This window comes from Agelaius phoeniceus, chromosome 14, assembly GCF_051311805.1.
Source record: "Agelaius phoeniceus isolate bAgePho1 chromosome 14, bAgePho1.hap1, whole genome shotgun sequence".
Taxonomy (NCBI): Eukaryota; Metazoa; Chordata; class Aves; order Passeriformes; family Icteridae; genus Agelaius; species Agelaius phoeniceus.
This window is the reverse complement of record NC_135278.1, coordinates 14,411,686-14,432,242: the sequence shown is the minus strand read 5'-3', so window position 1 is coordinate 14,432,242 and position 20,557 is coordinate 14,411,686. Positions and strand designations below refer to the sequence as shown.

At 43.9% G+C, this 20,557-nt stretch overlaps 1 protein-coding gene across 1 annotated transcript in view; it reads right to left on the bottom strand.

The window, feature by feature from the left end:
• Positions 1-17,787, bottom strand: part of MSN (moesin) — a 40,350-nt gene extending 22,563 nt beyond the window's left edge. The window contains exon 1 of the mRNA XM_054641317.2: positions 17,643-17,787. Coding sequence (XP_054497292.1) covers positions 17,643-17,654 — 12 coding nt within the window. The 5' untranslated portion in view covers positions 17,655-17,787. The remainder of the gene's footprint in view (positions 1-17,642) is intronic.
• Between the last annotated feature and the right edge of the window lie 2,770 nt (positions 17,788-20,557).

The following is a 20,557-nucleotide window of genomic DNA, read 5'->3' as shown; positions in this document are numbered from 1 at the left end:
ACATGCCAAAAAAAGTGCTCATATTTAACTGATTCCTTTCATAACAGCTACAGGAAAGAGATAGAAAACTAGCAACCCTTCCTCTTCTCTATTTGGGGAATTACCATAGTTCCACCAGCCTAAGCACTGCTAAAGCTTGCCAGTGCCAGAGCACATTAAAGAGCTTCCTGCTGCCAAGGACAGTATTGTCAAGAGTGATAGGTCCTGCACAGACAGAAACTCTTGCATGGCAGAGATACTCTTCCAGCCCCAGAGCAGCTGCAGCCAAAGAAAGCTCCCTTTGACCAGCAAAAGCTTTCCAAAGGCCCATGCCACCATTACCCCCTCCTGCCATGGTGTTGAGCAATCTACAAGAGAGACACTTAAAAGACAGTGGTATCTACAGCCACCTATGTGCAGCATCTTTTCAGGTATTTTAATATTTCCAATATACCTTCAAGTCTCACTTTCTGCCCCACTGTGTTTCCAAATAAATTTTACTAGCAGCAGTAATTGTTAGGTTTCTGAATAAATCCTCCTAATAGTGTGCTATAAGAACTTCCTGAGATGAAAACGTGTAGCTGCATATGGCAGGACAAACAGGAAAGACTGATACTGTCACACTCAGCAACGGATGTATTGCCTGTGCTAATGCCCCAGTGCTTTGAGCAGCACGAGAGGTAGAAAAGACAATTCTGTTTGTCACAAGTTGGGACAGGAATAGAGTACTAGGAAATTCATGTCAGAATAATAAGTGGAGTCAGCACAACAGAGTATCGACCTCTACAAAACCCTGACCCTGAGCTAAAGCTTCTTTCCTCCCTGCATTTCCTGTATGCATGGAAGCTGCTGTACCCTGCTGGGCTGGAGGCTTCAAGATATTCCCTGCTTCCCAGCTTCAAGCCTCCAAGTGGACTATTTCTGGAGAAAGCATCATAAGGAAAATTTATACTTTATTGCAAATTTGACTGGTACAGAACAGAAGCAAGCTCAATTAAAAAGAAATTCCAGACCAACCTTTATAGCCTCTGCACTGAAAGGCACCAGTTTACCCAGCAGTTAGTCCATGTAAAAATACTAAACCAATATACCATGCACCAGTTCCAACCTGGGAAGCACATCAAATCCAGCTGGAGCTGCAGGAACTAAGATCTCATAAAGCACCTTAATAAGAAAAGCTGTCCAGTTTTGGCTTTTTAGCAAGATCAGCAGCAATATGGTGAGTTTAACAAAAAGTGTCCCCATTTCTCAGACCGTGCAAGTGGAGCAGAGTGCTCTGCAGTGCTGCACCTCCCTTCCCACCACTGCTCAGCCTGCACAGCCCACTGCAAGGACAGCAGAGCTTTGCAATGCCTTGGAGGGGAACCAGAGGTGATGCCCCACACCTCAGCACCAGCCATACTCACAGACATCTGGCTCCTTCCTGAGTGCCAGCACCCTGCTGAAACAGCCCTGGCTCCTCTGTGTCAGGGTGAGGCTGGGATCGGGTCATGTGAAAGCGCTTGCAATTTCTCAAAGGATTACACTTAATTAACCAAGCCCCCTTCCAGCAGTCTTAAAGGGCCTTTTCATACCTCTAAGCTCATCAGGGAACAGAACAGCAGCAGGGACACCCCAGGCACCACACTGCAGACACCAGAGAGAGGTTAACCCTCCTTCCCAGCTCTCTGCACCAGCCCCATCCTGCTCTGCTGGGGACACAGCACTTGTCATTTGGCTGGAGCACAGGCCATGCAGTAAGTCCACAGGAGGCATCCCAGCCCACCCCACTATTGAATGAAGCTACCACCCAAAGGAAAGCCTGCCATGGTACTTGTGGTACCAGTGAGCCAAAAGTAAAACTCACATCCTATGGAGTGTGTGGCTTTCTTTTGGTACCTAAATAGAGCCTATAGCAGGAATGCACCCTTTAAAGCATCCCTAATGACTTTAGCTTGGAGCCTGAAGACACAGAGCAGTGAAGGGACAGCTCCTACTACCCAGCTTCACAAATTTCTCTTGTGAGCAACAGAATTCAGGCTAAATCCAACTAAATTTGTGCTCATATGGTCTTATTCCTTCTTTGTGAAGGAGCAGGGCAGCAAGCCAGCTTGGGTTGAGAAGCTGCTGTGGAGCCACACCTGAGCACAGTCACACCAGAGCTGTGTCCCCACCACCAGCAGCTGCTCTTTGTCCCCAGCAAGACAAGATGGCTCATGTGGGCAACAAACCACAGCACCCACACAGCTTCAGGAGCCACGCTGCTGGGGACAGGAAGAGGAAGCAGGCCAGAGCACCAGCCTGCAAGATCAAGAAAGTTCACGACTTTGAGAAACCTGCTTGCAAAAATTGTATAGAGAAAGGCTGGAGGCACCAGCACCTAAGAAAGGGTGGAAGCAGCAGTGTCTGGGCAGACATGCTCTGTGTCATCTGTGGCATTTAATACCTCATTGAGACACCAAGGGATGCTGCCAGGGTTTGCCCATAGCTTCCAGCAAAACTCACCTTCATAGCACCAATTTAAAAACACTGGGTAGGGGGGAAACAGTTACATCACATCAGCCATAAAAAAGATAAGCTTTCCTATGTGGAGCTTGAAAGAGCAGAGGATTTCTGCTTTACCTAACAAATAAAGGGGTTCAAAATAAGCCAATTCTGTGCCCATTCCAACCGCATTTCCATAAATTTTCTGACAAGGTTTATAGCAGTCATTGCATCCAGTGGTTGACAACCTAACCCTATTTTTGAAAAGGGTAAAGACAAGCAACTGACTGAGGTGATTAATGAGATTAGCTCAGTTGGTTAGAGCATGGTGCTAATAACATCCAAGATTGCAGTTTCAATCCCCCTACACATCATACACATGAGAGTTAGACTTGATGATTGTGGGTCCCTTCAAACTCAGAATAGTCTCTGTGTGTGTATGTGTCTGGAACTAAAAATTTGCTACAATATATAATGCTAAAGGTCAGTTTCAAAAAAGGAAACCAAGTGATTTATTCTAATATAAACCCTGTCATGCTGTAGTGTCAGAGCCCTGGTATATTTGTTTGACTGTTAATCTCAAAATATTCCTGTGTTAATTTGTACTGCTTATCTCACAGTGATGAGAAGGAACATAAAATTCTTCCATACAGCAAGTGGTAACCAGGAATGCTTCCATTAAAAAAAAAAAATTAAAAATTTGTTTCCTTGAAGGTGAAGGCAGTTGCTGCCATGAAAAGGCAATGCCTACAGAGCACAGCAACACTTTATTGCATATCTGGTTCTCAAGACCAAGCATGAGAAGCCACAGCTCCCTTCCTGTTTAAGTCCTCCTCTGCATGTGATTGATACCTGGCACTCAGAGAGGCCTGAGCAGAGGATCACTGAGCAGAGTTGGAGGGGATCATCCTTGCAGGACATGTTTATCAGTCCAGAGATCAGCTATTCACACCAAGGCAGGGAGTCTACTTCAGACACCCTTATAAAAACTAGGGATTCCATTTTTTTTTCTCCAAATGGCGGAGAGCAATTTGAAGATTTATTACCCTCAAGGACAGTTTCTCTTAAAAATGAGGTCTCCTTCAAACCATGTTCACAAAGTTCACAAAAAAACTTTAAAAAAGCCTGCTCCTCATGCAAAGGGTCTGTTGTCTGCAGTTGCCTTGCTTTAGATGCCTTCACTCACTCACCCTGCCCCAGCTTTGCAGCTTTCTCACAATCAATGTTGCCCTGCTCTGGAGACACTTTGCTCCATCAGCAGCAGCAAGCACACACTCATAGGTGCCCTGCACAAGCACTCAAAGCCAGGGCTGTGCCAATGCTGGCTCCATAGGGCTGGAGATCTCCACATTTGAGAATTCTGGAGGTACCATTCACCCAATTTAATCAGTGATCTGATTTGGGCAGGCAACTTTTTCAGGAAGAAGGTTCTACTTTACAAACACTACTACAAAGTTATTCATTCAAACCTATTATTAAAATTCCCCTACCGCCTACACATCACAGCTTCCAAAATCATTCATGATGTTTCCAGGTTTGAGAGTACTGAGCCAGTAGAAGCAGCCATGGGTGGATCCCCACCCATTTACAGTCAAGACCAGATACTTGTATGCCACTTATTACACTACTTACTCCCAACCTTGTGCAATGGATCAATTCCTCTATTTTTGCCATTTCCTTTTCCATAAATAGATTCTTCAAGCACCTCCCTTTGCTTTCCTGTAGCTGTTCCAAGTAATTAACATTGCCATTTTCTGTTTCTTTAGAGTCAGTTTGAAGAAGCCCTTGGAATAACTATTTTTGTACCTGCTGTTTGAGCTGCTTAGAGAGAACATCCTTTACTAGTCAAAACTAGGAAATTAAAATACCATAGGGAAAATCCCCAACCCCTTTTCCTCAACATCTGGATCAGCAGGTAAAACTTGAAGCAAAATCTAGCAATGTGCAGTTGCCATCATTCAACTTTTACAATCTGTGCAGCTTTGAGTCTTGTTTTGGGGAGGTTGCTTGTTTTGTAAATACCTTTTTTTGTGCCTGTTAGAAAAGCTTTTCCCTGGAGAAGCATATACACCTATTATGGGCTCTGCACACTAATAGTAGGGTTGGCAGTTGTATTTCCCTTGTCAGACCTTAACCACATCCCTTGCTAAAGCTCTTCAACCTGAAGGCAGCTAGCAGGCAGTGGGCATGTTTGAATGCCAGCCAAGTTATGGGTGATATTCCTCACACTGCTGTGTACTCCTCCCAGCAATCCTACTCACAGGTTACAAACAAGAGGTTTGTGCCACCCCCTTATGTTGTAGACCAAAGAAAGGTGTTATGATCCTGGCTGTGACTGCAGTCACTGGACCAGCAAAACAGTCCCTGCACTCCCTACCACCATCAGAGGCACTGCAGATTTTCTGAAAGGCTCTTAGGAAGCAATTTTCCCCCCAGCCTCCCTTGTCCAGTTCTTCCCCTTCCATCCTGAAGCCAAGGGCAGGGAATTTCCCAGAACTGTTTAACACTTGCAAATACCCAGTGTGAGGGGCTGATCAGGCAAGACTGGGAGCCAGGATATGTTCCCAAAAAGTCAATGAGCTTTCCAAACATAGCATCCAGTGAATGTCTGCCAAAATCACAAGCACCTACTTTGCTGGAAGGAGCTCAAAATAAGATCAAGACAGGATGCTAACAAGACAAGTGTGACCTGCATTGAGGCATCTCATGTACAGTAAGCACTTGAGGTTCATGAGCTAATAGACTAAATACTCAGTTCCTATGTAAAGGTCTCTAAATTCATCTACAGTTAAGAATTGTTTCAGAGGTAACTTGGAATCAAGGGCAAATAAAATTGCTACACTCCAACTCTCTGCTAATCACTAAAGACACTTTCCACAGGGAAGAAAGCATGAAGATAACTGCTGTGGCCAAGCTCTTCCTTCTAAAGGACTCCCATTTAGATAAAAAGTCAGAGCAAGCTTATCTTGTTTCACGTGCTTCTCTCTGGCCTTCAACTGAGAGACTCCTAGCAGTTTAGCTCTGTTACAGGGAGGGGAGCTGAACACAGGGCTGCCTGTTCTAGACACCCAGAGCACAGCCTGGGTGTGGCACATCAAGTTCTTGGCCAGCTCACAGCCCTCACTGAACCTCTGAACAATGGCCAGACTTCTAGGAGCTAGAACACAGTCTTACTGTGGGATCTGACTGCCCAGACTATGAGCCATCCCTCCAAATTTAACTACATGCACAGTCAAGCATGAGCTAAAGCTGTTTCATCATCCTGTGATTTTCAGCTTTATCATTTCCAGCACGCTAGACAAATCCTGCAACTTCCTTTCAGTACAGGGTCTCATTTAGGCTGGCTAAATTTTCATATCTATTTAGGTCACGGTTCCCTAAAACACAGGATTTCCCCTAAATGGCTCAGTTCTACACTTCTTTTTAATATTCAGTTTCCCCACCCATATTTGCTTCCCTCACCAGCAACCTATTTTAGATTTTAAATAGTTCTGTTGGGACTGTCCACAGTTTATAAAAGATCAGCTTGTGATTGCTGAAGTAGTCTTTGTTATTTTAAGCTCCATCTAGTTAGGCATCTGAGCTTTCCTAATACAGAGGAGAGCAGCTACACCACACAGAACCCCATGTCCCAAAAGGTTCCTGAAGGGGCACAGGAGCTGAGGAGAGCAGTGCCAGCACATACAGTGTCTGTATCCACCACCACAGGAAGCCATCCTGAACAACCTGCACCCTCCCAGTCACTTGTCTGGGTTCATTCTTGTACTCCACAATTACACCACGAGTAGGAATTCAAAAGGGTAAATCAGGGTGGGAATAATTCTTCTGTTATTTTCTCCAACAGAATGATTTCATTGGTCCTGTTCACTACACTTACCCAGGGGCAGTGCTGCAGGCCATGGAACAGAACATTTTGGGTACAACTGGACAAGATGGACCAAGCTATTGAACCACTCTTATTCCTCACTCCCAGGCATACCTGCTTCATCCTTTGCAGCAGCTCTGATTCACAACCCCTTGGTGAGATTTACCATCAAGCCACATATATACCTACATGCCATTAACCCCATTTTCTATTGGACTTCAGAACAGAACTGATGCAAAACTTTACAGTGGCAGCAAACCATCAAAGCTCTCAAGCAACCAACCAAGTTGATTTAGTTCATTCAAGGCTGCAAGTAAATCCACACTCTTGGCTTCACAATCATACACTTTCTGAAATAGACTGTTTGAAATGGGGCTATTTCAGAAAGAAAGCCTGATAAACTTCAGCTAACATCTGAGACCTAGATGCATTGATGAAGACATTGCTGAATGCCCAGGACTGTCAGTGGTCAAGTAAGACTTATTAACATAAACAGACTTCTTGTATCAACTGGGCAAGAGTAATTTCCTTACATGAACAGCAGTTTCAATATCTAGATCCTTGAGTCACCTCTACAGAGATGCTATGGACCATCTTTATACAGCCAGACATGCAGATAAGCCAAATTGGTAGTGGTCTTCCTAAAGCTGCAGGAGGTCAAAACTGGGAAACTCAACTGGGCAATAGGAAGAGAAATAGCCAGATGCTGAGTACATCTCCTGAATAGGTCAACGTACATGCAGATAAACCCTAAAAAAGCAAAGAGTAAAACTCACTAGACTAAGGAGAGGCAGGGAGCCTGAAAACCAGCCTCCTGTAAAGACCACTCAGAAGTCATCTTGAGAGTTTAGCTCTTACCCAGACCTGCAGTATAGGGTTGCTTTATGTTTTCAGGTTTTTCCATATGCTAAGGTACAGCAGCATAGGGTTGGCAGACATGAGTTCAACTTTGATCAAAGCCAGGGCTCCTTCAATGCTCCTTCATGAATTATCTTACCCCTAACTGCACTTCACCAGAACACTGGGAGCTGTCAGAGCAGCTAACTACTCCTGCTTAGGCTTGCTGTAGAAATTGATAGATCCACATTAATGCATCTAATCACCCATCTCTATCTAAGGGAACGGCAGAGCAGCAAAATCCCTTGGTTTATAAGACTGTCTGAATCCTCTCCGATCACAATTATGGTCAAATCCTTCCAAACACTGCCAAATCAAAGCTGTCATTTGAATATGGTAAAAGCATTTAATGGCAAAGCCTATGGATTAAATCTGTCAGAACTTGGAGCAGTGCAGCCTTCTGTTAGATTTTTACTTGATTATTTACCACTGTCAGAACAAACAGTAAGATAGCATTGTATTTCTGTGCATCATGCTGATGCAAGTGCTGTTCATATTGGTCTGATTTTTAGTGATTTGGAAGTTACTCAGTCATTCTCTTTGCTCTGTCTTCTTGTAGTTTCAAGATAACACTATTATACTGATATATACTGAAAATGCTGTAAGAAATAAAATAAAATGTAAAATGCTGACATGGACCCCTTTTAAAAAAAAATCTCTACCCTAAACTGCTGGATGTGTAAAAGGGTATTCAAACTGAGCATAATACATTGCATTGCCTCTTGCAGTCACTCTTCAATCTGAGATGTTTGTAACAAACCACAGAGCAAGATAAAGGAAAAAAACCCTGAGTTGGGGGTTTTTGAGAGTTGCACTTCTGTGTGTATGGCTGTCAACACAGAACTCCAGGCAAACAGTGCAGAAGACATTGGTGTCTACAGATTGCACAGAGCCTAAGACACAAGCAGCAGCAAGACATTACAAGTAGAGTAAGAAAATTAATTTTCAGGGACTTGCTGCTGCCCAGTTTGTCATGGCTGGGTCAGAATATTATCAATTTCAGGTACAGTTTAGTGTTTTAAGCAAACCAAAAATTTTAAGTCAATACTTGGGTTTTTTTCAATACCAATTTCAGATAAGAGGGGTTCCTTGATAGCTTTTGAAGTGAAGGACTAGCATAGCAACAAAGGAAGCATGTCACCTCAGTATTACAGCAAAGAATAAGTTACAGTCCAGCTTCTGTAACAAAATCAGCACAATGGAGCTGCAGGCTGGAGGACCAAGACAACACTTATCAAAATGTTTCCTTGGCTTAGTGATAAAGCATTTCATGGTCTTGAATAATAACACTTTTCAAGCCTTCCACAGTCCCAGCCATGGACTTGGAGCTTCCTGACATTTTTAGCAATACTAGTTTTTTCTGACCCCATTGTTCAAATTACCAGCAACCTTAGAGTTTTTGAGGCAGCTCACAAAATGAGCAGTCATGTCTAACAGTTCATACAGCAGCTTCTGGTTGTCTAGGGGATTGTGAAGAGTGAAGTGATAGAACATAATCATTTTACTGCTCTCTGCTTCCAGTACTTCACCAATGCAAACAAATTCACATGTTGAGTGTGCCTCAGTGAAAATTACAAATACTGCAACAAAAATCTAGCAGCTCAAACAGCACATTTTCAGTAACAGAAGCCAGGTTTCTCTTTAGGCAAGCTTAGATCCTGATTTTTCACTGTATGAGGATAACTGTAGCTACAGAACACTGAATATGAACAGATACTGGATTCAGTACATCGCAGCTGAAGCCTTCATTGTCTATCCAAAAAAATAAATAAAGTTAATCACTTTTCCAAAAGCAGTTTTATGACTCCTTAATATTGAGATACACATAGGAACAGATGAAATAAACAGATGTTGGCAAAACAATTATTGATGCTTAAGCTTTCAATCTCATCTCACAGACCACAAACATTTCTTAACACTTGGATGCAACATACAGTAGTAACAAACAACACACTAGAGAAACAACACCCATGCCTGCTGTGCAGTGTCTCCATTAATGACTGCTGTCAAAACTTACAGGAACATATGAATACAATGAGTAATATAATCTAGTAACATTCCTAAATGATAACTTTGCTCATTTTAAAAATAAAATACACACAAACCATCCACCAAAGCAAACATGTCACAATGTATGTTTTTATTGCTTAAACACCGAGTATTCTAGTGTCTCAGGTGTGCTATAAGTGACAATATTTTTAATCTTTCCAGTTTTCCAGGCAATTTTGCTTTCTTGCAGATCTTTTTTAGAAGTCTGAGAGTAATTAGATTAACCAAGTTACTGGGTGCTACTGAAAGGCATTTAAAGGACATTAAAGTGTTTAAAAGACAATGCAGTCATCAGGCACAGCCAACGTGGGCTGTTGATATCCTTCTACAATAAGGCCACCCACTCAATGGATGAAGGAAAGGTGGTGGATGTAGTTTTTCAGTATTTTAGTAAAGCTTTTGATACTGTCTCTCACAGCATCCTTCTGGACAAATTGTTCAGCTGCAAGATAAGGAAGCTCAAATTGTGCTGGATGAAGAAGCAGTGGAGGCAGAGCTCAGAGGGCTGCAGGGAGTGGGGCTGTGTCTGGCTGGCAACCAGTCAGCAGTGATGTTCCCCAGGTCTCCATAATGGGCCAGTGTGGCTCAGTATTTTTATCAAATGATGTGGTTTGCAGGAGCTGAATGCACCATTAGCAAAGGTCCTGACAACACCAGCACTGGCTGTGCTGCTGACTCACTCAAGGGACACGAGGTCTTGAAAAGGCATCTAGATAACTCAGAGCATGATTGATCAGGGCATTAAATTTAAAAAGAACAAATGCCAGATTCTGCACGTGGAGCAGAGTAATACCAGGCACAGTTCCAAAGTGGGAGAGGAGTGGGAGGAGAGCAGCCCTGCAGGAAGGGATCTGAGAATGCTGGTCAGCAGCAGGCTCAGGAGGAGCCAGCACTGTGCCCTTGGAGATGAGAGGGCAAAACACACCCTGGGGGGCATCAAACACAGCAAAACAACCAGTCCAAAGAGGTTATTGTTATTAAAGTGTCAACTTAATGATCTGTAAGCAAGTCCTTACTTCTAATACATATGCACAAGCCCCTCCTTCTCTATCATTTCTGACTAATAGGATTGTTTTCATCTAAGATGTATTGGACCACCAAGTTCTGTGTGGGTTTTGCATTAAAACTTTTTACTGGGCAATCTGATATTGCTTGAATTTGTCAGCAGTGGAACTGCCTTGTTTCTTACAGTGTGCCTTAAGAACCATTTGCTGACATTCTGCAAGTCCTGTAGACTACAATTGTCAGGAAGATATCCAGTTCTGGATTTTAACAGAGAAAAAAAAAATTATAAACAACCAAAACCTTCTTCTCCATCCAGAAAACTGCCTGAAAAGACATTTAGAATATTGAGGAACTAATTTGGTTTTTTTTGTCCTCTGAGTATACTGTTCTGGCAAAGTGAATTTAAAAAATAAGATCTATGCCATATTTACATTCTTAGAGACATTATGAATGAAAAGCCACACCTCTGGGGGATGGAAGATATCAAGTATCCTGACACTTCATCCTAATCATTTCTCTGGCAGTTCAGTTTCTGCACTGTAACCAAGCACAATGGAATTCTGGGCTAACTTTTTCCTTGCCATAGCTTTTCAACTGTACTGTGCAGTTGAAAAGGCAAGGAAAAAGTTAGTCTAGAGTTCCAGATTTAACCTAGAATGTTATGCTTTATTAGCCTATGCTATATAAAACCAAATACACTTATTAAATGTTGTGACCAAGTGGTTGATCAGATTGTAATAGCGGATTTTTCCCGTACTAAGTCACTTCACCACCATAACTAAATTCCCAATCAAGAGAGGAAAAATGCTGTCATAAGGGCCTACAAAGGAGAATAGTAAATATCAGTGATATACAGACAGAAAAGACTTGTTTCTGGCTGCAGAAATTCATCAGTTTACAGCTGGACTCAAAGGTCTTTTCAATCCAAACTGATTCTATGATTCCACCTCAAAAGAAGGTAAACAATGGCAGAGTAACTGTTCTCCAATATGTTACATGCAAAATTCTCCAATATCAATTTAACAACCACACTGCCCCACCAAAAAAAAAAAAAAAAAAAAAAAAAAAAAGAAAGAAGACAATGAAAAATACAAAATACAACAAGAAAGTTTTTACAATATTCACCCTCCAGGATAGTAAAATTCTGCCCCCGAGAACCTTCCTCTAGGAAACAAGCTGACAAAGCTAGAAATTTGCAAGAATACAGCTCAGTCTGGACCATGGCACTTGATTCACTGCTTCAGGTATTCTTTCTAACTCTTCTGAGATTTCCTTTTACTCTACACAGAATCACAGCTGGCAGAGAAAGGAGTGTCTCTTCCCTCTTCTAGTCTGTCATCTCATTCTTGCCTAATTACATGTTTCTCTACAGAGCTGATCAGGTTCAGAGCTTTTCATTCATTCCTCCTTCAGGGGCACTCCTCTGCCCTTTCCCATAGCTATTCATCAACCAGCAGCAGCCAAAGGGAAAGAGGCTTAGCATGGCCAAGTACTCCTCTGCCTTAGCCTGGCAATCGGAGGAGAACTGATCCACGTTCTTTCCTCCACACTTTGTACCTTTCAATAGGTTCCTCAGCTACTACTGTAGCTTCAGAGATGTTAGAACAACTAGGAAAAAGCATTCTGCAGGAGTCACGCCTTTAAAAACATTTTCAAAGGATGTTTTTTCCTCATTTAAGTTCAACAAACTGCTATACAAAGTCGAGGAGTTTCTGACTGCCCCACTACTGCCCTGGAGGATCACACATTCAGAGAAGTGAATATATCCTTTCACAGCTGCACAGGAAGGAAGCAGCACTAGATCACCTACCTATTGATAGCCACAGTTGCTGCAGCCATAATTTTTTCTTGCCAATATAAGGCCCAAACTTCTGCAATTTCAGGTTCTAAACCCCTGAACAGTTGTAGATGAGCCCGTGGTCTTACAACCACCAAGCCTGCCAGTGACTGTCTCTCCCTCTCTCCTCGCCAAGTATTTGTTTTAAACACTACCTTAAGAGTCAGCATTAGCTACTGGGCTCAGAAGGGTGAGGTTTATGCCCACAACTTCCAAAACACTTGAATGCTCCACCTAGAAACAGCCACAGGAACGTTACAGAGATGTGCTTGAAAGAGTGGCCTTCCATCAACCCAGAGACTTCAGCCTAATTTGGAAGTTTCAGATGGGATAAAAACAAACTTTTAACGCAATATTATTGGCTGCACTGTGCAAATACCTGCTGTTCCCAAATACCCCTAGGGAGAAAGCAAGCAATTAACTGGCTGCTTACTATTGCTCTTAATTTACATTAGTTAATTGCCCTGGATTATTCCTGGGTAGAGAGAGATTTCCTCTTTTCCAATAGTGTGACTACAGCAACAGAGAGCTGGTTTCTGGTATAATCACTGAGCAAACAGACAAAAGGGAAACGGGACACTGGAATGATAGAGATCCAAGGAGTTGAAATCTTGGAGCTCTTTTCAAACAAACCCCATTGTAGTTCTCAGAACAGTGATTAAGCACAGATAACAGCTTTATTGTGCAAATTCAGGGAGGCCCTCTTGCTGCACAGAAGGGAAAAAAAAAAAAATAAAAAAGAAGTCAGCCAAATAAGGTTGCTTGAGCTGCACCGAGCCAGGAAAGAGTCCAGGAGATGACGCAGGCAGAGGAAGCTTTTAGTCAGTTTCCTTCAGAGGCTGGAGCAGAGCCAGAGCCACCTCTGAGGAGGAAGAGGGGCTTCTCTGTGGAGCAGCCATTGACCAGCAGGGACGCGGCCGGGCCACAGCCCCAGCAGGGTGCGGTCCCCCCGCACATCCAGTGTCACAAGCAGAAGGTATTTGAATCCTTCCGTTTCAGTTCATCAGCTCTTTGAAGCTGCTACTAGGGACTTAGTGAGCTTTTTGAGGAGAATTTCACTTCAGACTACACATTATACATAAAACAACTGAACCAAGTTTCCTCTAGAGGCAGAGATGCCATTTCCTTTCAAAATAAATGAGTCCATATTAAGACATCTTATGAACAATGCTCATGACTAAAGCAAGAATTGTAACGAAACTTCAGGGGTGACTAATCACACAAGGTGGAATCACCCAAGGAAATGCCCTGAAGGTTTAAAAAAGATGCTGTTTGTAGTTGTTATGGTGACAGGATATTTGCAAGAAGCAAGTGATGGTGAACCCCTGATAGGAGGCACCCTGTTCCCCATAGGATTCCTACAGCAGACCTAAAGCTCTCCTGGGGCCTCTTTTATGGGGTGCACCTCACCAACCTGCAGCTTGCTCAGCTGCCTCAGGCAACAAATCAAGAGGGCAAAAATTAAATAAAAGACTCAACTAAGATGCTTAATCTTCTAAAACCTCTTGTATGATAAGCACTCTTATACATAACATTGTCACCTTGAAGTTTTATGAACTGGATCATGACTCCCAGTTCAGATCAGGCACTTGGAACAGTTCTTGCTCACAACAGTGTAAAACCACTATAACTGATGGGGTTTGCCCTGTCAGGGGTAGGGCTTGCCATAAGATGAGAAAGGAAGATTTTACCAGTATGTAAAAACAAAGTGAATATTTGTTTCTCAACAATGGTGTACTTTAAATCCCTGTTTAACTTTAATATAGAAGGCCTAAAAGTACCAAACAGAAGCTTTTGCTCACTGTCAAGCTTAATTGCTTCACCTGACATGAAGTAAAACCTTGCTATTCTTGCAGAATCTAGGGACCAAGCTGTTGAATACAATACAAACTAGGGTGCAAAGGCCTTTCCTGTTTTGCAAAATCCCATGGTAGGTATAAAGCTACAGATAATTCACTGCTTCCCAGTTTCAGTGGTTTACCTGCTTCCACTGTAAACTCAGCATGTTTTAGCTATTGCTGCTTCTGAACGACAAGTCAATTGAAAATCACCAACAGGGGAAACACTTCTATGTAAAAAAGGTCTTTGGGAGCATTCAAACACACCTCTTTACAGCAAGTCATATTTCTGATGGCATTAGAAGAAACATATAATGGATTGAGTTTGCCCAACAAGTGAGCACACATGTAAAACTTGGATCAGTGTCACCAAGCTTCCCAAGCTGTACTGAGTGAGGAAAGGAAGAGACAGCACCAATGGGCCAGTCATGAAATAAGACAGAAAGCATCTGCAATGCTTCTGGAATTCCTTCATAGCACAACAGGATGAGGAGAGAAGTGCCCATCTATTAAAGTCACAGTTTTCATCACTATCCTTTTCCTCCTCAAGACATCAAGCAAATTCCACTAGAGGAAAAAAATGAAAAACAATCCAAACAACTGTAGCATTCTACTCATAGTTGCCATCTTGTTGCAGCATTTGGTAGCAAGTAGCCACAGACAAAAGAAACTAATTAACCAGAGGATTCTCCTGATACACACTGCAATCCATCAGTTACTTTTTTTCTAACCAGAACCTTGAAGCTCCAAAGAACAATGGAAAAAAACCTTCTAGGACCTTTTGAGTTTTGCTGGGAATTAGGACCATCAATTCAAACTACAGACAGGGTCCCTAAAGATCCTAATAACTATCGCTTAGCTTGAAGCTAAGCAATAGTTATAATAACTCTAACACTTATAACAGCTAAGCAAGTTATAATAACACTCAGCTTCAAACTTAGGTATAATAAAGTCTGGACTGGTACCTTTTCCCTTATTACCTTCTAATATTTCTGCATTCACAAGACTCGCTTTGATTAAAGCCCTTTCTCTGCAATGTTACCTAAAACAGAGCTGCCCAAGTGCTGGTGACAGGACTGTTGAGTGCACACCTCTCATGTGATGAATGCTCCTGTTTCACCTTCAATGGCCCATCCATTCACAGAGCAAGCACATGCACGGGCAAAACAGTCAGTGAATCCCAGAAACCTTGCACCCATCAGGCAGGGAGAGATCAGAGCCTACTCATGGCAAATAAACAGACTGCACACAAATGGAGGAGAGACTTCTCAGAGCTTGACAACAGCTCATTTTTAGGACTCAACTACTTTCACCCTCTGCAATACAAAGCATGGGGGGAATTATATGCTCTTTTTGGTGTCTGCTTAACTGTTCACACTTCACAAACTTTGCAGAGCACAACATATTTAAACCAGAGCTGTATCATTAGATTAAACAGGGAAGGTTTCCTGTTGAGAGTATGGCAAGATCAGCAGGCTGATGCATGATGGACTTTCCACACAGCCTACAAAGCCTCCAGCAACCAAACCCCCCCATTACATGTCACAACAGCAAATCATGTGCACTAGTTCAAAGGTTACCAGAGTTAATCTTGGATTCTTATTAATAGTGCTACACAGCCTAGTGTCACTCATAGCAAGCCTCCCATAACAAAATGGAAATCTCCAGCTACATGTGCTAACATTTAGCCTAGCTTGAGGAGGTGTAGAGACTCAGAACTCAACAGGTTTTGCTGCTTAAGCCATGCAGCAGCATGTTTCTGTAAGCCTGTTGAGATGAATGATAAGAGCTACCAACCAAGTGGTTTTGACACAAATGCTTTTCCTGCCCAGCCAGAACTGTTCCCTAGAACATTTCCTCCATCTGTCTTCTTCACAATGGATTTATTTTTGTGATGAAGCCCACATAAACCTACATCTAACTGCCCAGGTTTCACCCACATTTGACCTTGATTTTTTTTCCTTGACTAAGGAAAATCTCTTGCATTTTACTGTTTTGTTAATTAAGCAGCTATTAACAAATCTTAAGCTAGCACAGTAGTAGTCATGTTTATTTCACATGAAGAACTGATTACACAGTTATGCCAGCATATCCTGTTCCTGCAAACCAAAGATCAAGAAATAATGTTTCAAATATTATTTCAGTTGGGTCTGTAACTAGAGCAGATGAGGCAGGAAACCAAAGGCTGATACAGCAGCAGGCCCTGCAGCTCTGTACTGCAACAGGCACAGACACTGAACTGCTCTCTTCAGTGTGCAACACAAAGCATTACACCAAAACACTTGCATTTCTCTATCTGCTCCAGTTTTTAAAAGCTCCGAAAGCAGAACTGCTCTGTCAAAACCAGAACTGCTCTGTCAAAACCAGAAGGCAGCAGACTGAGAAGGTGAATCCAGCCCAGGGTGTGTCTGGGAGGCTGAACGAGCACCTCGCAGCCAGCTCAGATTCAGCCTGGTGCTGGGAACTCCCCACCGCAAGCCGCTCTTGTTCAGGATTTCTTGGCTGATCCACACTAAAAAAAGTCACTCATCATGACTGTAAACTCTATGGCTAAAAGGTCTCAAGCATAGAAGTCCCCTGACTTGTGCTATTTCTGTTAATCTTACTGAACTTGTTGCCTGTATGTTAGCTTTTTTAGTAAGCAAATCTTCACTAATCACTAATATTTGATGGAAGGCCTTTCTAAAGCTTAAGAAAATACTCTCTTAACCTTGAAGAGGCTGAGGTTTGATATCCTTTAATATCTTGATGTTTAATTAATAATAACCATCATCTAGCTATCCATGCTATCAGAAATGGCATTTAAGACACCAGGAAAAGTAGCTGTCAATCAAATAAGCATTCAATACCTAGAGTAAAAAAAGTAAACTATTAAAAGAAAATCACAGCAGATTTCATTTCAATTTCTATTTGCACAGAGGTGAGTTTTTGTTTGGATTTGTTTTTTTCCTGTCCTTTATGTAAACCACAGGCTCTTAGCTTAAACATTAGATTTTCTTAGGCCATTTGAGATCACTCCGGTACGGAAACATCCAGAGACTTCCAGCCTGCTCCTTCCTGTTTTATCAATGAAGGGCTGGGACTAATTCTTTCGCTCCAACCAGGAGAAATTAAATGGAAAAACCCCATGCTCCTCATTAGTCACCGAACTCCTGCTGCGAGGAGAGTCAAGTACGGACTTGACTAGACTTTCTAAAGTACCAAAATCTCCTCGGCCAAGAAATACCTCGAGTCAAGCTGGGACAAGGTTCCCTGGCAACCCAAACCGACTAAGCGCAAGTTGTGAAAACCCCAACTTCTCCTCTTCGGGGAGCGCACGAGGCGGCCATAGCAGCCGCCCGCTCCCTCCGGGCTCTCGGGAGCCTCGCCCCGCTGCCCCCCCGGCCCGGGCGCACACGCGGGCGGGCGGCGCCGCCGCCGAGCTCCGCCGGACATTTTAGGGCGGAGAGGCGGCCCCGCCGCGCCGAGACCCCGCGCTCCAGGCGCGGCCCCTCGGGCGGGGGAGCACAAGATGGAGGGGCCGGGCGGGAGGCTCCGCTCTCCGGGACTCCTCCGTGCCCCTCGCCGCTCCCTGCGGGGCGGCCGCCGCCGGCCGGGGCGCAGCCGAGCCCGGGCGGGAGGAGCCCCCAGGCCGCGCCCGCCCGGCCCCGCGCACCCGCCCGGAGCCCGCGGCGGGGCCTCCGAGCTGCCCCGCGCCGGCGGCACCCACCGTTTTCGGCATCTTCCCGGCGGGCTGGGCACGGCCGTCGCTCCTCCTGCGCCGGTGGGGATCCGCACGGGCTCCTCGCTGCTTCTAACGGGACTCCGCGCCTCTCCGCCCGGCCAGGCCCCGCCCGGCCCCGCCCGGCCGCCTCCGTGCGGGGCTGGAGCCGCGGCGCCCCCGCCCCGGGAAGGCCGAGCCGGGGCGGCGTGGGAGGGGCGCGGCCGCGGGGGCTGCGGGGGCTGCGGCGGCTGCGGCGCGCTCCCATCGGTGCTGGAGCCGAGGGCTTCCAGCGCCCAGAGACAGCCCCGGCCGCAGAAGTTTATGCGCGGATCATTGGGACTTCTGGTCCTTGATAAAAGCATTGTTTAAGAAAATAATGCTGTTTCGTCGGCGATTGCACTGTTCAAAGTAAGACCGCAGCACTGACCTGTGACCAGTGCTTCTGTCCCTTGTGAGCCAGAGCTGTGTGCACACAGGTGCAGCTCAGCCCCGGCTCCTCGGCCCGTGCTGTGGCCAGTCAGTGTGCTGTTCCGTGCAAAGTTTTCACAGCCATCTGTTTGACTAAAAAGTACACTTCCAGCTTGTACCGAAAATCACGCTGTGATAAGCCAGTCTCCGTAAAAGAGGCAGAGGAGTCCTGCAACTTTATTCGAATAAAGGGAGAGAGTCCACTGGCACACACACACATCCCCAGGGTTTTTTCTCTCCAGGTTCTGGAGAGCTCAGCCTCCTTTTATCCTGAACTCCCGGCCGCACGTTGCCCTCTTCCTTTCTCCATTGGCTGAGTTACCAGGAAGGCACAGCCTTCCCAAACTGCCTACCCCGTATTCCCCCTTGAACCTGTCATTTTATCCCAAAGTTCAGAAACTCAAACTTGGGCAGACCCACTTGATTGTTTCAGGAGCCAAGCTGCCTGGGATCTGCAACAAACCTACTGCCCAAAGTTAGTAGAGACATTAAGACCCATTTCAAAGACTTTAACATCCATGCCTTCACCCATCGAATTGTTTGTAAAGACATTAGCACACAGCTTCCCTCTCAAGTTCCAGATGCTTCAAAAGCCCAAGGGACTGTGGCTCCCTGAAGCTTGGCATGTAACGTCTGGTCCTCAAGGCTTCTCCAAGGCCACACCCACAATCACAGAATATAAATGATCAACCAAATTCAAGGATAAAAATAGCAGAGGACCAGTGGCAGGCCATCCACCAAAGCTTCTCTTGCTATCTCTGTTTTGCAACCACTGATGGAGGGAATCAAGGTTCAGCCTTTCCATGGGGATTTAAAGAAGCCATCTCATCTCATTTGGGACTTTGAATATAACTTTCATGCAGCAAACTAAAGCCTATTTTCTCCCAGGAAATTAGAAGTCATTCTTTTTAAAGTTAACAGTGTCCAGAAGAAGGAAATTAAATAAATGTAATGTCTTGTTTTTAAAGAAAATAGGAACATACAATTTTTTTTTCTTGACTTTGTGTCTTCTTGAAAAATCTGTTAAACATTTTTGTCTGGCAACACGGTCCAGGCACTTTGTTTGCTTCAGCTGAATATGCAGGTTTCACTTAAAGTAGAATCTCTATGCTGTGCCTACATAGGAAAAATAATGAGTATAATTGGATTGATGTAAACTGGTGTAACTTTCCTGCACAGTAAGTCACAGGGTGCCTAAGAGGCTGTTTTACAAAGTTTTCTTGCTTCTCTGTCTCCTTTTTACATTGAGACTTTCTTAGACAAGGTCGAACAAGACTGGTTATACTTATTTCCTACAGAAATAGATACTGACAGAAGACATACCGAATAATAAAGTCACTTGCTTGTGATTTTTTTGCCAGGTTTGGATACAGAAATGTTAGGTACGAGCTTTCTCCCTAAATTCAAGACACTCTGTGGAGTTTTCTTTTTATCCTAGCAACATATATGATGGGGAAAGCCCAGTTCTGCTTCTATTGAAACTTCTATACTAACATTCCTTCATAAAATTTAAGTAATTGTTTGGAGAATTCCATTAATCTTTTTGTAAAGGTGATAAAACTTTGTGTGATAAAAGTCTAGCTATCTTTATCTCATTTGGCTATCCCTTGCCAAATTTAAGGGGCCATAGTTTAACATCCAGGGACCTAAGATTTTTCTTCACAGTGCTAATGACAGGAGTGCTAATGAGACAAAATAAAGTAAAACAATCAGATCCAAAGCAACTGTATTCCCACTTACAGTGTGCCAGGAATTGGTCATGTCCACAGAAAGTCATAAACCCTATATGAAACAGTCCCAAAGAGTCTGAAGGGCTGAGACAAAGCTTCAGCATAACATACACTTGTTTCTGACCCCAGCCACTTCTCTTGTCCTTCTTCCCTATTATTCTTATCAATAGCCAAACAAAATACCATTCATGCCACTTTGAAAGACAAGAGTATCCTGTGACAGGCACATGAGTCTCTACACCTCATTTCCTCTCCAGCTTCTTCTTTTCCCCTTCCCCTCCACTGCTGAGGTGGAGAACGAGACATCTGAAATTTGAACCTCATGGCACTCCAGCCACAGCTCCATGATGAATTCCTGTGGTGGAGGTGCTGCACCAAGACCTGACCTTCCCTGCAGACCTCTCCTTTAGCAGCTGCTGAGGAGCTATTGTGACATCCAGCTCAGCTTTTGCTGAGCCCTCCCTGCCTGGCCATGTGTGAGAACAACCATATCAGTGGATTCCTTGAGAATTGCAGATGGGTTACCTCTCCCTCTGACTTCAGGATGAAATTCCAAGGGGTAAAAGTATCAGCCAATTAAAAGTCCTCCTTGCAGAGGCTGAAAAAATGAGTAACATTACCCAGGGCCTCAAAAAGGTTGTTACTCCCATACTGCTCAGATCTCAAATAATATTAAAGTATTTGAGAATTAGATTAAACCAGGATGACATTAAGCATTCTCCT